A 20678-nucleotide genomic window follows, 5' to 3' on the forward strand; every position below is an offset into this window, starting at 1 on the left:
GCCTGCTACTAGAAGTGCTGGGATAACCCTTCAGGTGCCGGTTGCCAAGGCAACCAAAGGGAGCTAATGGCTTACACCTGCCTAGCCAGCTGAAGGAAGGGGCAAGGCCTGGCCCCTATATAAAGAACAGGCAGGAGCCAGAGGCAGTTCCCTACCAGCAGCTAAGGATGTAGGAGCTCCCTGCCAGAAAAGAGAGAAGCCTGAATGCCAGAGCAGTGTTGGTCACCGCGGTAGGATAGAAAACCCGGTAGGCCTGAGCATAGTTATAGCTAGTGGCTTATGTTTAAGTTGTTGCCAAGAGGCTGGTGTTTATGTTTGTTTATGTTTGTTATTGATTACACCGGTGGTTTGGGTGAGGCTATAAGGGGATGGAGGAGGCCTCATAGGGGACTCTCAGTAGTGTGAGGACCCCAGCCCCAGTGAGGGCACAGTGTTCGGGGTGTACAGACCCCAGCTCCAGAGAGGGGTGGCTGAGAAACCCCAGAAGAGGGGGTAGCAGTGCGGTGAGCCCTGTGAGAGGGCCGCATTGCCGAGAAGGCCCCGGAGAGAGACAGGGCCACGAAGGGCCCAAGTGCCAGGGGGGGTGTAGACCCAGACAGAAGATCATCTTTTCCATCTGTGAGGCTTGGGGCGTGGTATTGGGGTGGCAGGAGCCACGCATAGCCCACAAGGCTTAGATACACAGAACACCCGAAGCAGGAGAACTGTGGCCAAGTACAAGAAAGGTAGCCTCCCTATAAAAACACATATACAATCAAAGTCATGGCGGGCGAGAATAGGAGGGTACAAGTCAGAAGCTTGGCGCAGTAAAGGAGGTGACAGGGGATAGCACGGTGACCCTGACGTCACTCCTGCCACAGTGCTTATTCCGTTTTACATTTTAGTTTAGAGCAGAGGTGTCAAACATGTGGCTCACAGGCTGGATTCAACCCATGGAGCTATTGTTTCTGGCCTGCCAGGCTACAGATGGGCCACTGGAAGTTGGGGGTGGAGGCAGGGCATGGCCGGGGGAGTAACCTGATGCAGACATGGCAGTTGGAGGCAGGAGGGCAAGTGAGGGCTGACACAGCCCCAGTTGCTTCACCTATCAGCACTGCTTTTTGGCCACTGGCCCCACTGCTGCTGCCACATGCTCTGTGCTAGACCCAGAGTCGGCACTGTCTCCACTGTGTGTTCTGTGCCACCCTGGTGCAAAACATTTGTCAGCGGCACCAGCTCCAGTACCAGCATGGGGCATGTGACACATGACAGGAGCTGGAGCTGCCGCTGCCACATCCACTGGGCAGTAACTGGACCTAGAGCTGCTACCGCCACTGCCTCTGGAGGCAAACTGCTGTGGGCTGCAAGAAACACAGTGGTCCAGATCCAGCCTACAGCAGGAGGTGAGTTTAATACCCCTGGTTTAGAAGTTGTCTTGTATTTTGTTGCTGTACAGCACTTATAGCATGAGTTCTTACATTTAATACGGTGCTGGTTTCTAGATGATTAGATTTTATTTACTCAGAACTAAGGACCTACTGAAATCATGATTTCACATTTTTTGCAGAAACCATGAAATTGTTTGAAAAGAAATTGAAAAAACGAGAAGGCTGAGCGGGGACTTAGTAACAGCTTACCACTATATCAGGGGAATACATCAAGGGCTCAGCGAACACTGTTCACCAGGGCACCCTTGGGGAAAACCAGGAATCATAGCCACAAACTCCTGGAAGGCCATTTCAGGTTTAACACTAGGAAAAACTTCTTCACAGTTAGGCTGGCCAGACTGTGGAATAAACTCCCTCCAGAGGTGGTGCAATCACCTACCCTGGAAATCTTCAAGAGGAGCCTGGGCAGTCACCTTGCTGGGGTCACCTGACCCCAGTTGTTTTTCCTTCCTAGTGCGGGGGGGGTGAGGGTGGTTGGACCCGATGATCTTGCGAGGTCTCTTCTAGCCCCTTACAATCTGTCAATCTTTGATAGGTCCCCCACGAAAAAGTGCAGGGACCGCAAACAAAGCATGAAAATGACCAGCAAGTGGGGGGGAGGGGCAGGACTTCTGGGACCCCTTAGCCAATCAGAGGCCAGCGGGCACTGTGTTCTGCTTTGAAAATGGTGACTGGCACCACGCTCAGACCATGGAATGGGGGGCAGGGGAGCAGCTTTCCCAAATTTGGTAGGTCCTTAAATATAACTTGTCAGGCTTTATTTTAATGGAATTAGAATTCAAATGCAAAAAAAATTGTTTCCCAGTTTTGAATAAATTAGAACAAAACATCTACAGACTGAAATGCTAGGTGAATAATGAAAGACTTCTCCCCAGTTTAGTGATTTGACTGTCTGCAGCAAATATGCAGCTTAAACTAGTGATTCTCATCCAGGGTCCTGTGACACCCTGGGGTGCTGCCAGATCCTTGGAAGGGTGCTGTGTGAGGCGATAAGCAGATAAGTTAAACAGATAAGCACAGGCTTCAGGCTTGCCCCTGCCTGTATGATTCCCCAACCCCACTGCTCAGCCTCTCTGCAAGGAGGCGAGCACTGCATATCCGTTTTTTAAATTGGGTGCCACTCAATTCACAAAGTTACAGAGGGGTGCCTCAGGTCCAGAAAAGTTGAAAACCACTGGCTTAAACTTTTAAATGATTTTTATAGATCTATAATCTGTGTTTTACCATAGATAAATGGTAAATTTATCTATGGCAGACAAGGTTCCTTGGGTGAATTTGATAACTTTTATTAGACCAACCGAAATGGTTGGAGAATAATTATTAAGCAAGCTTTCGGGTTCAAAAACCCTTCGTCGGGCTAAGGAAGTTTTAGCGGTTGGTGTGTGCTCTTCCTGGATGGAATGAAAAGTAAACAAGCCAGGGCCTGGGCTGGGGAGTCAGCTGCCAGGCAGATTATAATGTCTCAAAAATCCAATGTCTATGTTTAGTCCATGATCTCTAGTATCCAGCAGGTTGATGAAATGGAGCTCATAGGCTCGTCTCTGGGAAGTGTTGCGTAAGTTTCCCTTGAGCATCAGGGCTGAGAGGCGGGAGAGAGAGTGGCCCTCCTGTGAGAAATGTGCCCCCATCGGTAATTGAGTGTTTCTGTCTTTGATAGATTTCCGGTGTGCATTCATTCTGGTGCGCAGTTGTTGTCTGGTCTCTCCTACATATCTTCCATCAGGGCATTTGGTGCATTGGATGAGGTATATTACATTTGTGGAGGTGCAGCTGTAAGATGCAGGGATGCTGATGGCTCTGTTGTGGGGTGTAGTAATAGTGGGGGTGGTAGAGAAGTTTTGGCAGGTTTTGCATTTCTTGTCCTGGTGTGTTCTGGGCTTGAGGAAGTTTGCTTCTGGTGATGAGGTTGGCGAGGTTCGGTGCTTGTTTGAAGGCTAGGATGGGTGGCTCTGGGAAGATCTTTTTAAGAATAGGGTCTCTTTCTAATATGGGTTGCAATTTTTTGAGGATTTTCCATACAGGTTCAAGGGAGGGGTGATGCGTCATAACCAGCGGTGTGCGATTTGTGGGTGTTTTTCTTCTGTACTGCAGCAGTTCTTCACGTGGTATCCAGGTGGCTCTTTCAAGCCCAGCCCAGCCCCTGGCTTCTTTACTTTTCATTCCATCCAGGAAGAGCACACACCAACTGCTGAAACTTCCTTAGCCTGACGAAGGGTTTTTGAACCTGAAAGCTTGCTTAAGAACTATTCTCCAACCATTTCGGTTGGTCTAATAAAAGATATCAAATTCACCCAAGGAACCTTGTCTGACTATGTCCTTAGACCAACACGGCTACAACCCAAACCCCTGCAAATCTATCTGTGGTAATTTTAAATACATTTTTCATCAAAACAAATTCTACTTCTGATTTTATTTATTTATTTTAGAAATAGCTTTTTATTCTCTCTGTTGGTCAAATATTTATCAGTCTTGAAACAATATGAAATTGCAACATATTATCTTAGTTTGTTGATATAACAATAACATTTTCTAAAATGCTACCAGTAAAGTGAAATGATCCTTTCTTTTTGCAAAATAGCCTTCTGTTTAATAGCTTAAAGTCCAAAGGGCTGGTGGGTCTAAGCTGTGGTATTTGGGTTTGGGGTTTTGTGTGTTTGTTATTGTTCATTTGTTTATTGTACCCATGCAGTATTTTGGCAGCTGGCAAACTTTTCAAGTTGGAAACAATCCAATTCCAGTCTAGTGCAGTCCTCATAGCTTCTGCAGTGCATCAGTGGCAGGAGGCTTTCCCTGTGACTGCACCAGGGCCAGAGCCAGGGCCAGGCTCTATAGAAGAACTCTCAAATGTTACTGTAGTCTCAGTTGTTTTTTCTGCTTAAGAGTTTACTCTAGTGAAGGTTCAGTCCATGTGTGGTAATGTCAATGAAAAGAGTGAGAGAGGGAGAAAATTTAAGCTAACCTCTCTCAATATATACATATATAGATATTATTTTGAAGCCAGTTATTTTAACTTGCTCTGTTAAACGTTTTTGAAAATTCCAGCTCTAGTATGCCAATTTCTACTCTTATAACAATTCTCAAGTGTGCTATTGGCTATGTAGTTAACTTTAAGCAATACCATTGGAACTAAAATTGTAACCGCTAGTTCTTGGCAGAGCTGAAATCAGACCAAGAGGTCTCATAATGGATTACAGCATTGCGCATACAATCCATATGTTAAAATTGGAAGGGACTGTCATGCATCAAGTCAAACTAAATTACACTATATCATATTGATTTGTTCAGGTTCAACCAAAAATTTTATCTCTGAAATTATTGATAATTTTCTCAAAATGTGACTGCTAAGCATTTAGAAATGGGAACACTAAAGTTAAATAATGCTTAGGTATTCTAAGGGTTATGAAGTTTAATTTACTAATGTTTAAAAAGAATCCTGAAATGCTTACATGGAAACTATTCTAAAATTGTATGCATTTAATTATAAAGTTTTTAAAATATGTAACTGCTTATATGCACCAGAAGTACTTACAAAATTATTCCATCATACATATGTCCATATCTGTGTGAATATAAAATTTAGGGACTATTTGCAGAACCCATGGAAATATACCTATCTTGACAAGTCTCCTAGTCCAGATACAGGATATGAAAGTGGAAGGAGTTCTTCCTGCCTGTCATACCACCTCCCCACAGTAGTAGGCAACCATCAATTCTTCTGGATCATGGTACATATGTGAGAGGTCACCCAGATCTTTGACACAGATGTCTAGGCAGGAGTGGAAGAGCGGAGGTTGCCCAGACCTTCCATTCTTGCTTTAGGCCATTGAGACCAGAATCCAAAGGCCAGACTGAGTCTGGATATTAAGTGCCTTGATGGTTGTAGCTATGTGCACATCTTGGAATTGAGCCAGGGTCTCCTATATTGTAGACAACAATTCTACCACTGAGCCAGAACAGTAGACCTCCCCATAAAACTTAAGTTAAAATAACAAAAGTATCCTTCTGTCAACATAGATCTATCTACTTTAGAGGATTTTCTGGCTAGCTGTGTTGAAAAGGGATTGCAGTATTTTTTCCTACACTCTTAGCTGCTGTAGCTATGCAACATAACATTCAGTATCTGTAGTCCCATAGTTTTTTGCAATTCTGGCATCTCAGTTAAATTATTTCTATGGAGAATGTAATTGAATCAATTGTATAGTCATGGATTTTCAGGGTTGCATAGCAGGCAAGCTGTGTAATCTATATCCCATTTGTTAAGTATTCAAAGATTGTATACATTTTCTCTCTAATTGCTTTGAGAGCCCCAGAGCATTCTGACGCTTTGTGTGGATCCACTAACCTATACTTGCATACAGTATAACTTGTATTTTAAAAAATATAAAATGCAACCATGTAGTACAATGCCAATAATATGACAAACCAGGGTTCAGCAACTTTTGTGGCCAGAGTATCAAAAATACCCCAACCTCAGCCCACTCCTCAACTTAACATATTTAAGTTAACGGGGCAGGCCGTGAGGTGCTTGATCCTCGTTGTTGGTGGCAGCTACACATGCCTTCAGGCAGATGGCAGTGGAGGGGTCAGGGTTGTGCTGCCCTGGCCTATCCTTGCCATGTTTGCCAAGGCACACGTTCAGTCACCACCAGTATGAAGTCACTGCTGGGGCTCCAGAGCCTGGTGAAGCTGTTAGCAGCTTGTGCGCCATCTGCTATTTTTGAATGTTTGCGCCACCTGCAGAGCCCAGGTCAGCTGTGGCAGGTAGCTGGGAGGCTGCATACAGCTGTGCTGGGCTCGCAGGTGGGGGGGGGGGGGACATGGACATCTCCCACACAACCCATCACAACCCCAGCTCCTCCCCCTGCCATCCTCCTGGAGGCACGTGTGCAGCCGCTGCCAGCATGGACCCAGTGCTGGATCTCTGGATACCAGTGCAGCTATTGGCAGCCTCCTGGCTGCCTGCCACAACTGGCCCGGGCTCTAGCAGCTACTACCTGCCATGGAGCCCAGGATGCTTGTAGCAGGGCTTGCAGGCTCTTGGCCACCTGCTACGAGCAGCCTGGGCTCTTTGGCTGGCGGCAGCTGCCCAGAGTCTGGGCCAGCTGTGTCACGCTGAGCAAAATGGCCTTGCGTGCCATGCTCTGGCGCACATACTGGGGATTGCTGACCCTTGTGATATGCTGTTATTTATCAGTGATATTCACTTGGCAGTTAAGTAAGCAAGATAGCTGTATCCTAAAGCAGTTTGTGTTTGTATGGCTTTCCTCTGCAGTCATATGTATAACACTTTACAGTAGCCAATGTGCAGCTGTCAAAGGATATGAAAAATTGTGCTGAGGTCTATATCAAATAAGAGAATTAGAAATTTTCTCTGCCAAATGAGAATACAGGTAGAATGTTTTGGCTGCTTTCTTATCTAATGTCCAGAAGCCACAGATTATAATATTCCTGGGAAAGCTATGAATCTGACTATCAATAATTTAGTAGATATCCTCACTTTAAGGTCACTTGTTTCAAACATATGAATAAGATAATGTCAATCAGACAGAACCACAAAGATTTATGTAATAACTCTTCTGTTGTATTGTCCACTTCCTTTTTCCTTTTCCTCTGTAAAGCTGCTGCCCGTTATGAAGAAGGAGAGTCTGAAGCAGAGAGCATTACTTCCTTTATGGATACTTCTAACCCTCTTTATCAGCTTTATGATACAGTTAGGAGCTGTCGAAATAACCAAGGCCAGCTTATATCAGAACCGTTTTTCCATCTGCCTTCCAAGAAAAAATATCCTGATTATTATCAGCAAATCAAAACACCTATTTCATTGCAGCAGATCAGGTAAGAAACAAGTATGAAGTATACTTGTTGATCTTAAGTATATACAAAATCTTGTTTCACCTCCAGAATTTTATACCTTGTAGTAGCATATATATGTATAGGAATCTTCCCTTTCACAGGTATTCTATGCAATTTTTATCCATTAAATGCACTCTCTCTGCAAGTGATATCAAAAGTAAACTCATCTGAATTATGTACTACATTCACCTTTCATATTAGTATGCACTCAGCTTCTGACTGGGCTTCAGAGATGCCTAGTTTTGTTTTTGTTTTGCTTTAAGTTTTAATTGGAATTAATGTTTCTGAAAAGTGCCACCCCTTGGTATGTTTGTGCAGCAGAAAGCAGTGCCATACAGAGCTAGGGTCTATATGTGCTAGCTCCAAAACCTCAAGCAGTACAATTAGCGTGGCTCTGTGCTTAGGTTACAATTAGTTCTTTTATTGACCAGAACAGATTAGCCCAGGAACCAGCACTATTCTAAAGCAACTGTTTTACTTCCATTGGCTAACTCGAGGTATTTGAAGTAGCAATTACTTTGCCATTCAGAACAGTTAATATAGCTTTGGCGCATTGTTAACATGTTATTTTTGTATTTGGAATGGAAAGAATCTCCTGACATCTCTGTCTACTGTACATAGCAATAATGAGTATTTGTATGTCTTTGATCTAGTTCATTGAAAAGTGAAATGTAATATTTATATTAGTCTTAATTTTCAGTGGTTAATCTTTACATATTTGTATACACAAAAATGCTTACATAGGCCTATATGCATACTTAAACAGGTACAAGTTTAATTATATATTACATTCACATTATAGAGGAAGGTAAGGCATAACTGGTCCTACTAAAACTTTATATACCTCCTTTAAAGTGGTGTCCTTTCATGGCATATCTTAAATTCACGGATCAAATTTAGTGGAACTTTGAAAGTTAACGGCAGAATTAAATTTGGAATGTAAGAGACCTTGAATTACAGCTTAGTCACCTGATGAGGGGTTAGCAACCTTTGGCCTGCAGAGGTTGGATCTGGCCTGGAGCAGCTCTAGACCAGGCAGCGCACGCTTGCACTGAGCAACTGGGCTCCTTCACAACTCTTCCTGCTGCTCTCATGCTTGAGCTTCCCCTTGCTACAAAAGGGTTGAGTTATCTGCAGTGGAGGAAGCACAGGCAATTGGAGTAGTGGAGGGTGAGATTTACAGTGAACTCCTAAACTAGGCCATGTTGCCAGAGTAGGCTGTTAGAATCCATGAAGTTTGTGGCTGCATATTCTCTTCCTTTCATTAAATCCCCAGATTTTGAAGGGCTTAAGATGCTATGGTTTATCTTGTACTTTAGGACTTTTTTTTTTCCTTGCTTAGAAAGCATTCAGAGATTGTTTGATTCCTAAAAAGAAATGTTGTTATAATGAGCGCTTCTTTAAAAAAATGTATTTATATTTTAATCATGTAAGCTCATCCCATGGAGGGTTTTGTGGGCTTGACTGGAATTGTGCGGTGTTAAGTTTTTAGAGCAGATTTCAGACCATTTGGGGATGTGAGAAATAATGTTGCTCATGATGTTAGTCCTTTATAGGTTATCTTCTGGCTAGCTATAGGTAGGGACCTATTTAATTCACGGTTTCATGGAAACTGCAAAATCCAAGGTTGTCCATGAAATCTGCAAAATCAGCAACAACAAAAAAACTTAATAATAAAGTGCCTAATCCCCAGTGTGAGCCAGCAGTCTTTGCTGCTGGGAAGGGAAGGCGCTGGCTGGTGGAGTGGCATGAAGGGCAGCAGACAAGATGGCAGCTTCCTCCTCATTTTCCCCCTTCCCCCACTTCCAGGGCCTCTCCACCAATCAGTGCCAAGGGGCAAGGTCTCCCTGCCAATCAGCACTGAGGGGCAGGGCTTCCATGAAATGATCATGGAATTACACCTTCAGGCTGCAATCAACTCACAAAAATTGGTAAGCCCCCTTTCTCCCCCCACCTGTGATTTAAATAGACCCTTAGCTATAGGCATCAGAGTTGGCCTGTTTTTGAGCTGTCCTTGTGGCCTTTGGAAAGGCTCCTGACTTACTATATTGAGAAATAATATTGTATAATGGATTTGAATGCAAGCTGAGCAGAGAATACAGGAAACCCTCACTATTCACGCTGCTGGGAGCACACAGACAGCGTTCATGAATGCAGTACCTTGTTCGTGGATTTCACCATTCACGGGGGATAAGAGAACATATCCCCTGCAAATGGCGAGGGTCTCCTGTAATAAGATAAAGAGATCATAGCATGTAGAAGCAAAATGGGACAAAAAGGGGATAGGTTAGAAAAGAAGGTTATATTGAAGAAGATTGTTATAGTCAACAGAAAATAGATTCACTCTTTCATATTCCCCCTTAAGTGTAAGAGGGATGCAGTTCTTCTGAGTGAGGGGCACAATAAATGACTAGAAGATAAAAATCAAGAAAAACAGATAGTATGGAGATAGGCACTGGGTCAGTCATGGAATGAAAACAAAAAAAGGATATGTAGGCAGTGGAAGAGAGGATACAAGGAAAAAAACTTTTTTTTATGGTAACAAATGTAAGTTAATTTGTACTCCTTAATTTTACTGTACATCTCTGATGGACTGATTGTGTAAGTTTGTGAGAGGAGCTAGCTGGCTGTTATGAGAAATTAATATTGCTGGATAATTTGGAGTCTATAGTTACGTAATTGAAAGGAGAAACAGAATCACCAAATCTGGACATAATCATATGGTGAATGAGTAGTAGTTCCCCAGCTGGTTTCCTGTTTGGCTCCTGTGCCATTCCAGACCTTAATATTTCAAAATACCGCATCCTTCTCTAACACTAGCCAGGAGTTGCTAGAGAAGGTTTCGACAACTTGTGGTTCCATTCTCCCATGGCCTCCATCTACCTTTCCTGTTCCTCTCCCAGCTGAGCAGAGAAAAGACCAGGGCTGAAGGGCCCAGCTCTGACAATGGCTGTTAGGCCAGCAAAGGGTTTACTTGTTTCTTGTAGAGCTGTGCAAAATATCGGCAGCTGTTTCATTTCGGAGGTGTTTCGGCCTCCAAAACACTAAATCCGAAACACAAACAAAACAAAACCTTCCAAAATGTTTCAGAATGTTTTGGAGGCAGGCTTGTGGGGAACCAAACTCAGAAGAGGGAGGGGAAAAAGGGGGGGAGGACTGCTCTGACACTGTTATCTGTAGCTGGCCCCAGTGTCTGCGATCTGTCCCTGAGGTCCCTTCCAATTCCAGTGCTCTGGGGAAGGGATGGCGAACCAGCATATAAGACCTGTGTGTGAAGCCTTTCTCTGCCTTTTGTGAGCTATCTGTCTGGAAGCAACAGTGTGTGAAAGGTACTGGCTGGCTGCAGTGGCTGGCTTCCTAGTAGTCAGTCACTTGCTAGTCTCTCTTCTTGGAAAGGATTGGATACAACTTTCCAATATATTACAGATAGATATATTGCACATAGAAGATATATTTTACACACACACACACACACACACACACACACACACACTAAACAGATAGAAGAAGATATATTGCACGGTAATAGGAGCAATGCCCCGAGGAAAAACTTAACCCAAAAGGAAGAGTTCCCGAGCCAGCAGGAGCTGGACAAAAACCAGAAGCCCCATGGGAGCAAAACTGCAGTGGGGAAACTGCCACAGCAATGAAAGAGGGGAAAAAAAAGAACAGCAGATCCAGGAAGAGCCGAGATCAGGTCTAGCCCTGGCACGGACCTGTTTTATGGCAGCATGCTGGCACCGATTCATCTCCTGGCCTCTTAAGACAGATAAAAGCTCCACCAGGAGCAGAGCCTGGAGGACCGGAAGTGAAGCTTCCGGTGGGGCCAGAAGAGCCCCAAGGAGGAGAGAGCTCCAGAGAGGAGTAGGGGCAGCTGCCCCAGGAAGGGGGCACACGGAAAGGAAACAAGCTTGCAAGGGCTAATGTACTTACCTCAAGCCAAGTCATGGATCCCAGATGCCTCCAGACATGACTGGACTGCCAGGGACCTTGCAAAGGGAAGAGAGAGCTGGGAGTCCAGACCACAGTAATGACATAACCGAGAAGCAGAGACGTCCCTGGAAACAAGGTCAAAAGGCCAAGACAGATTACCACCATGGCTCACCTTAGAGGTGAGCAGAAGGTAACGACTTAAGGTTGGTGTAAGGCAGGGTGTAGGGGAGGCAGAGCCCCGAATTGGAAAACCGGACAAGCAAAGTTAAGGAGGGTCCCAGGGTAGGCGAGACGTAACATCTTACTCCTGACAACAAACTTACTTTTCCATCAAAGACATGGGAGGAAAGAACCCCCTGAAGGCCTTCCAAGACAAATACTTTAACACCAAGCTATCTGGATCCCAAAGAGACGACAAGACCTGAGAAGTCCATAATGGACTTATGAACATGAGCCTGCAGTGTTATGAACATGAGCCTGCAGTGCGATGCTGCGGCTAGTAAAGCGACCAAAACACTGGCTTGCAACCATAGATGCTTCTCAAGCAAATCCCGGGACGTCATTCTCCCCTTGTACTCAGCCTTAGTGAGGCTGCAGCTGGAGTACTGCATCCAGTTTTGGGCTCCACAATTCAAAAAGGACGTGGAGAAGCTTGAGAGAGTCCAGAGAAGAGCCACGCGCATGATCAGAGGTCAGGGAAGCAGACCCTACGATGACAGGCTGAGAGCCCTGGGGCTCTTTAGCCTGGAAAAGCGCAGGCTCAGGGGTGATCTGGTGGCCACCTACAAGTTTATCAGGGGTGACCACCAGTATCTGGGGGAACACTTGTTCACCAGAGCGCCCCAAGGGATGACGACTAGGTTGAATGGTCATAAACTACTACAAGACCGTTTCAGGCTGGACATAAGGAAGAATTTCTTTACTGTCCGAGCCCCCAAGGTCTGGAACAGCCTGCCACCGGAGGTTGTTCAAGCGCCTACATTGAACACCTTCAAGAGCAAACTGGATGCTTATCTTGCTGGGATCCTATGACCCCAGCTGACTTCCTGCCCTTTAGGCAGGGGGCTGGACTCAATGATCTTCCGAGGTCCCTTTCAGCCCTAATGTCTATGAAATCTATGAAATAAGAGCCAGGCCTACTAGTGAATGGCACGGGAACTTACTTACGCAGAGAAGATGCAACATTTGATCTGAGCCTTCAAGAGAACGAGAAGCAACACACACACACACTTTCCAGCACAGCAAACATTATGAAGTGTGCTGAAAAGGCAGGTGGCAGGTCTTATGGCAGGGGAGCTAGAAAGGGTAAGGGGAGAGCTGTCAGTTCCCCCCCCCCCAAAAAAAAAAAAAAAAAAAAAAGCTTAGACGCACCCTCTTCCCTAGCAGCCAGGAGGCTTTTGCTGCTAGTGGCTGCAAGAAGGTGGGAGCAGTGTCTGCACCTGCCCCACCTCCACTAATACTAGCAATAATAATAACCCCCAGCACCACCAGCATGACAGTCTCCTCCACCCCAATTTCAGTTTCCAGCCTGAGCCTTCCAGTGCCAAAGGAGCAGCTGGATCTGAAACCAGGGGAGTTCAGTGCCCTAGTCAGAGAAGTTCTGGGGAAGGAGGGAGAATCTGAGTTTCCCCTCCACACCCCTCAAAGTTCCCCTAGAGCAGAGCTTTCCAAATTTTTCATGTTGGTGACACACTTTGTAGACATGCATCATTTCACGACACAGTAATTCAGTTCCGGGGGAGGGGCCAAGGGAAGTAGACGCGAGTAAGGGAGCTCCGCAGTGCCCTTCCGCAAAATTTTCTGCATTTCGCGCGACACACCTACACACTGCCGCCAACACACTAATGTGTCACGGCACACAGTTTGGAAAGCTCTGCCCTAGAGCCAGGTCTCCTTCTCCTGAAAGCACCTTGGAGGAGGTTGAAGTTGTGGAGGCAAGTGGCTCAGCTGAGTCAGCTCCTCTTGCTGTTGTGCCTCTGCCTGCTGAGGAGGGGGATAAGACAGGATCTGCACCCGCACCCCAGAAGCAAGGGGGTAGTGTAGCGTGGGAACATTTTGAGGTGGCAGATGCTATCTGCCTGCACTGCTGATGCAAGACCAGCTGGGGCAAGGATGAGAAACACTTCAGCACCATGGGGATGCTGATGCATATCAGGAGGCACCATCCCCTTGCCTTTGCTGCTCCTTGGCCTGGCACCAATGGGAGCATACCCAAAAAGAAGTCCCCCTCTCGCTCTGAAGCCCCCATCCCCCAGAAGCAGAGGCAGGCCACCGTGGACCAGTGGGAGAAAGGTGGAGGGAAAGTGGTTTAGGTTGTAGCCGTGTTAGTCTAAGGATATAGGCAGACAAGGTTCCTTGGGTGAATTTGATATCTTTTATTAGACCAACCCAAATGGTTGGAGAATAGTTATTAAGCAAGCTTTCGGGTTCAAAAACCCTTCGTCAGGCTAAGGAAGCTGCGGCAGTCGGTGTGTGCTCTTCCTGGATGGAATGAAAAGTAAAGAAACCAGGGGCTGGGCTGGGCTGGGGAGTCAGTTGCCAGGCAGATAGACATTGGATTTTTGATACATTACAATGTTTAGTCCCTGATCTCTAGTATCCAGCAGGTTGATGAAATGGAGCTCATAGGCTCGTCTCTGGGAAGTGTTGTGTAAGTTTCCCTTGAGGATCAGGACTGAGAGATTGGAGAGAGAGTGGCCCTCCTGTGAGAAATGTGCTCCCACCGGTAATTGAGTGTTTCTGTCTTTGATGGATTTCCGGTGTGCGTTCATTCTGGTGCGCAGTTGTTGTCTGGTCTCTCCTACATATCTTCCATCAGGGCATTTGGTGCATTGGATGAGGTATACTACATTTGTGGAGGTACAGCTGTAAGATGCAGGGATGCTGATGGCTCTGTTGTGGGGTGTAGTAATAGTGGGGGTGGTAGAGATGTGGGGGCAGTGGGGCATGTTCCCAAGGCAAGTGAGGTCACCCAGATCATTGGGATGATGCTTGCTCTGGATGTTCAGCCCTTCTCTTTAGATGAGCAACCAGGGTTCAGGTGGCTCGTGGCCCCATCAATACCGTGTGCCCGCACGTACCACCTTCATCAGGACAGTGGTGCCCTCCCTGTATGAAGCATGCAGGGAGACTTGAGGGAGTAGCTGTGCAAGGCAGGTCTGTAGGTAGCCTTACACTTCGCCTCAGACATTTGGAGCAGCCAGGGTGGAGATTGTGCCTACCTCTCCCTCAGGGCACTGGTGCGATCAGTCAGGCCGTCGGTGAGCTCTTTCAAGCGGAGGTGATGAATTAGTCCCACACGGCAAGGGAGATCATGGGGGCCATGAACTGCATGGTGCAGGGGTGGCTTGTTGGGCAGGATGAGCTCACCCGCGGGTTAATGGTCATCAGCAATGGGATCAATACGGTCAAGGCAGTCCATGATGCCAACTTTGTTGGCATCCACTGTGTGGCACACAAGTTCCACCTTATAGTCGGGGATACCTTGGAGGGGGACAGGACTGCCAGTGAGGGCACTGTCAGAACCAGCCAGCTCATTTCAAAATGCAGTAGTGGTGGGCTACTTCCACCGGAGCATCAAGGAGGACAAGATGCTGCGGAACAAACAGGCAGAGCTGAGCATCCCACAGCACAAAATCATGCAGGATGTGGAGACTCAGTGGAACTCCACATACCTGATGCTTGAAAGGCTGGTCGAGCAACAGAAAGCTATCCATGAGATGGCCTTGCTCAGGGAGATTGGGATGAGCGGCCCCCTTAAAGCCGAGTGGGATACTATCTCCTAGATATTGGTGGTCCCTAAGCCATTACTCAAGGCCACCAAGAGCCTCATCGCTGGCAATGCCCTCTTTAGCCCTGAAGGAGGGCATCAAGAAATGGCTGGATCCATTGTGGTCCAGTATGGTCTACATTCTGGCAGCCATGTGTGACCCAAGGGTGAAAGGGAGCATGTGCACCAGCAAAACCCTGGATCACTGGATGGAGGTGCTGGTGAGCAGAGGCAAGAGGGCAGAGGCGGGGGACGTGGAAGAGGGGGATCCACTATCCCGTGCCAGCACTCCATCCAGCAGCCAGTCTCCTCCACCACAGACACTGCCAATGTGGGCCAAGGGCATGGCTTCCATGTTGGGGTCCAGAGGCACCAGACCCCAACATCAGACAGGTAGCGCCATGGCCTCGGTGGCTACCTATCTCGCCAAGGACGTGGAGCCGCTGCTCTTTGACCCCTTGGCCTGCTGGGCAAGCCGCAGCAAGATGTGGCAGGATCTGGCCACGGTTGCCTGGGAACACCTGTCCTGTCCACCAGCCAGTGTTCTGAGTGAGGGAGTGTCCAGTATTGCTGGGGATGTTGTGACACCCCCACCACACCTCCTTGGATCCTGGTTTGGTGCAGCAGCTGGTGTTCCTAAAGGTGAACCTCCCAGTGCTGGGGTTCCTCGAGCTCCACGTGCAGACAGAGTAAGTGCCACCCTCCTCACTCTGTCCGCACCTATTTCCTTTTTTTATTTTTATTTTTTAAACCTTTCAATGTCCTGCTCTCAGAGCTGGAGGCGGCATTCACTGTATCACCAGTCATCAGGGAAAGAACGTCTCCCTGTTGAGCTCCTATGCCAGGATGAATTTGGAGGTATGGACTGGGCCTATGGGGAAGGGGGAGGCCCCAGGTCCTGGGCATGACCTAAAACTGCACCCTGCCAGGGTCGGGAGGTGTGGCAGCCCTCAAGAAATGCCAGGGCCGCAAACCTCCCTGGTGAAAAGCAGGTAGGAGCACCTTATAACCTCTAGCCAACACACACACACACACACACACACACACACACACACACACACACACACACACACACACACACACACACACACACACACACACACACACACACACACACACACACACACACACACACACACACACACACAGAGTCCTGGCTAGCTAGGGAAATCCCGGACCTGTAAGGTCTTTGATAGGCCTGAGGCTTGCTAGTTGTGAGGCTCCAAGTGAGCTTAGCTGCCTGGGATACCATCTGCGAGGCATTGGCCGCAGTGTAAGAGAGGTAAGGAGCTGCAGAACAGATGTTACCCCTAGATATCAGGAGGCCTAAATGCTGGGCCTAGAAGGTTAGCAAGCTTTCGGGTTTAAAACCCTTCATCAAGTTGAGGAAGCATCTGCAGTTGGTTTGTGCGCTCTTCCTGGATGGAAGGAATAGTAAAGAAACCAGAGGCTGGCATGCAATTAGGGTGGCCATCATAGGGGACAGTCCAGTTGTTCTGTCCTCTATTGATAAAAAAACAGACATCTTTGTCCTCTAGTTTTCTCTTGAAGAAGTCCCCCTCTTGCTCCAAAGCCCCCATCCCCTGAAAGCAGAGGCAGGCCACCCTGGACCAATGGGAGAAAGGTGGCAGGAAAGGGGGGCATGTTCCCAAGGCAAGCAAGGGCACCCAGATCATTGGGATGATGCTTGCTCTGGATGGCCAGCCCTTCTCTTTAGTTGAGCAGCCAGGATTCAGGTGGCTCATGGCCCCATCATACCGTGTGCCCACATGTACCACCTTTATCAGGGCAGTGGTGCCCTCCCTGTATGAAGCATGCAGGGAGTACTTGAGGGAGGAGCTGTGCAAGGCAGGTCTACAGGTGCTACTTTACACATGCTACTTTTCTCTTGAAGAGAAAAATAGAGGATATAAGCAGAAAACTGGAATGTCCTCTGTGATAGCCACCTTACATGCAATGCAGGCAAGAAAGCCAGTTAGTGAAAATGTAAATTGAAGTTTCAGGGGGTGAGGGACAGGCTGGGGTTGTGGGGGGAATGCTTCCTCAGCCTGACAAAGGATTTTTAAACCCAAAAGCTTGCTAAGATGCATTTCTCCAACTATTCAGTTGGTCTAATAAAAGTTTTCAGAGGTACCCTTGACTGGTCCATGCTGGGGACAAGGACCCAAAGGGGGGAGGGGTGGTCAAAGGGCCAGAACAACCAGCGAGGAATGGCCAGCACAAGAGGCTCAGGATTCCAACCTGCCTGAAGGCGGGGCCAGGGCCTAAGAAGGAGCCAAAGGTCCCAGAGAGGAGACCACCGGGGGGGGGGGGGGGGGGGTGAAGGATGCCAAGTGCGAGGCATGGGCTGCAGTATAAGGAATGTATGGAGCTGTGGAATGGATGTCACCCCAGGACACCTAAATGGGAAGCCTCCCACCTGAGAAACATCAGTCAGTTTTCCATCAAGGCATAGCAGGAAAAAGAGGGGCGGGCAGTTGGCCCAGAAACAGGTGGGTGGGCAGAGATCTAACCCGCGTGGGGAAGGCCCCCTGTTACAGGATACTATCCCTGCTGGTTTCATCCTGCTCTGCCCACACCCACACTCATACCCCCCCCCCCCCCCCACACACAACACAAGTTTTGCTTTCAGAAGCTTGAGGTGCAGTGTCACAGAAACCTCTGCACTGATCTCCTTGAAACCTGGCAGGCTTCACAGCCTCAGAAGGAGCTACTATCCCTGCAATTTTCATCCAAATCAGGCAAGAAATGACAAAGTTATATGCATTTTAGTTATTCCCCATTATAGCCTATGGCCAAATCACTGAAACAGCATCGAAACTCCAAAACAGATTTGGCCAAATCAAAATGGAACAATGATTTGAAACACTGAAACAAATCACTGTCCCTCCAAAACGGCCAAATCCGAAACCAAAACAAAACGTAGCTGTTTCGTATCGCCCTTTTTTCTTGGCAGTGACACCTTAAATCTCCTCTTTCCCTCTGCCTCCCCACTTTGTTGACTGGACAGGGTTCCCTTGCTCCACATAGCAGCTGCATATGCTACTTTACACATGTATGCTGTGCCTTGCCAACCCTGGTCTAGGAAGTCAGGATTGGGCCAAAGTGTCAAAGGTATGGCCTGTGGGCAGGATCTGTCTCATGGAACCCTACCATCTCTCCTGCTGTGCTATCTGTGGATCTTGGACTGGACCCACATGCCAGATGTAGTGCACACTGGCCCAGCCCCGTGCACTGCTTGTAGGGCTGGATCTGGCATGCAGTGCATACAGTGCACCACGTCAGCCCTGTCCATTTGATCCAATGCACAAATCCAGATCATGGGCCAAATTTTTTCTGTGGACTAGCCCCATGCCACACATCTGACTTGTGAATCAGCTCCTTGCCATTCATCTGGCTTGTTGGACCTGGTGAGTTTGACGTCCCTGGACTAAACAGTTTTAAATTGCATATTTTAATATTGCTGGCATTCAGTCTTTAAGTACATCCAATTTTCCACAAGATGGCAAATGCAGCAATGTTGCTTAAGAACATTCACAAGTTGTATACTACTAATATAAGAGCAAAACTTCAATTAATTGGTTCAGCAAACACTTGAGATTTATGAGTTTTGTATGAATGCACTTACTTGCTTTCAAGGAGATGAATTTCAGTGTAAATAAATGTGATATTTTATCCCAGCCCTAACTATTTCCTGTCTAGAACATGGTTCTTTCTCTTGCAACCTAATCTTATTTGTAAGAATATATGACACAGAAGCCATTTGGAATGCTGTTTTTTAACAAGCATTTATTATTTGTAGAGACCCTGTGGCAGAGATACCACCATCTGTCTCTCTCTCCAGAAACATGTCCCGGTTGGGTTGGGACACTGGGGTCGAATTCCTAAGGGAGGGGAGATTTTCCTCCCTGCCTGTGTGACAAAAGCCTGGTGCCTAGGGTGCGGTCCCTCTGGTCACCTGAGTGGGGGAGGGAAAAGACCCTGCTCCTCGGCCCAGGTGACCAGTGATGCTTTTTAAATTGGTTGGCTAGTTGCCAACACTTCTGGGCTGCTGAGGTCAGAAAGGCTATGTAAGGGCCTGGTCCAAGAAGAAGGGGAGAAGCCATTTTTACCAGCATGGCACAAGCATCAGGACACAGGGAGAGAGTCTGATCCAACTGAAACGCTTTCTCTCTGGAAATCTCCGAGCCAGATCTATACCATCTTCTAGATGATACTTGTAAGTGTTTCTAGAGAGTTAGTCCGCTTACAGTGATGCATTTGCGTGTCAAACGACTACCTCAGCTAGACTGTTTTGCTCAATGGTAATCCCTTGATAGTGCTCTACCTGTTACCCTGTTCTAACCCTACCCTCTGTAACCAATAAAGTTCTTCTTTGTGACTGGTGTAGGAGACTTATTGAGGGGTGGGTTTAATTATGCCTAGGAGGCCCTTTACGTCTGTGGACTAAGGGAGACTATCCTTTTTTGGCCCCCGACTTGGGGAGGAGCCCCAAGTGCTTGGATTGGGTCGAATACCCGTAGGACTATTAGGCCTCTGTTTCCCCGAGGACACAGAACCTAGAAGGTCCCCACTCAGGGTGGTGGCAGCACGTTAGCCCCGGACTCTGTGGTGGGGCTCAAAAGGGGGTCTGCCAGGGCTTAGGTGCCCCTGGGGAGACACGTGGAGTCCGGCAGGTGGATGGGCATAATGAGGTGGGAGGCTCAGCGCCACTTGTGGTGTTAGAGGTGGGATCCAAATACCCTGCTGTATTAGAGGCATAATTTGGGGAAAAGGAATAGAGTCACTGGAAACCCTTGAGCAAACAATTATCAATTCAGTATCGGGTCGACTGGACAGTGTAGATAGCCAGGATGGCTGACAAGTATGTCCAAATGACCGTGCCCGAACTAAGAGAACTGGTGAAAGAGAGAGGCCTTCACGCGAGGAAGGAGCATAAGAAAGACCTGATTAAGCTCCTGTGTGATGATGATCAGGCCTCATCATCTCCTCCACACCTCCAGTCAACAAGCGCTGAGGGCTCCAATGGGCCACCCTCTGAGGGGGAGTTGCGGAGACTCCAGCTGCAGCTACAGTTGAAAAAGATGGAGCTGGAGGCCCAGCGTGAGCACAAGAAGGTACAGCTAGAATTGAAACGGATGGAGGTGGAGGGCTGGCATAAAGAGGCCGAACGCCAGGAGAGAGAGAAGACAGCACAACGGGAGGCAGAGTGCCAGGAGGCAGAGGCCAAGCGCAAGCACGAACTAGAGGTACTCCGTCTGCGGCCCAACAAGGGAGATGCAGACCCTCTGCAAGCGCCCGGGGGACACCCCAAACCGAACACCTCAGCCTTCTCTCGCTACTGAGTCGGAGACGATCCTGACGTATTCCTCAGCATCTTCGAAAAACAAGCCCAACGGTGGAAGGTGCCAGAGGAAGAGTTCATGATGCACATGGCTGCTGTGGTAGAAGGCAACACGGCCGTGGTCCTGAATAACCTGCCCGTGGAGCAAGCAGATGACTACAAGACCTTCAAGGAGGCAGTGCAGTTAAGGTTTAACCTGGGTCTAGAGTTCTTCCGCAACAGGTTCTGTACTACTGTTCCCCAGTCAGGAAAGTCCATGCATGAATTTGCATCCCTGATATGGGACTTGCTCCAAAAGTAGAGGAAGGGGGCTTCAGCAGATACGGTGGAGAAGATGGACATGCTGATTGTG

The 20678-nt window shown here is 47.6% G+C and overlaps 1 protein-coding gene across 18 annotated transcripts in view; it reads left to right on the forward strand.

Moving 5' to 3' along the window:
• Positions 1–20678, forward strand: part of PBRM1 (polybromo 1) — a 128404-nt gene that overhangs the window by 39080 nt on the left and 68646 nt on the right. For all 18 annotated transcript variants that reach the window (XM_014606142.3, XM_019490005.2, XM_006270373.4 and 15 more), the window contains one exon: positions 7046–7262. In XM_014606142.3, the coding sequence (XP_014461628.1) occupies positions 7046–7262 (217 nt within the window). The remainder of the gene's footprint in view (positions 1–7045; positions 7263–20678) is intronic.

Source organism: Alligator mississippiensis, chromosome 12 (genome assembly GCF_030867095.1).
Source record: "Alligator mississippiensis isolate rAllMis1 chromosome 12, rAllMis1, whole genome shotgun sequence".
In the NCBI taxonomy this organism is placed as follows: Eukaryota; Metazoa; Chordata; order Crocodylia; family Alligatoridae; genus Alligator; species Alligator mississippiensis.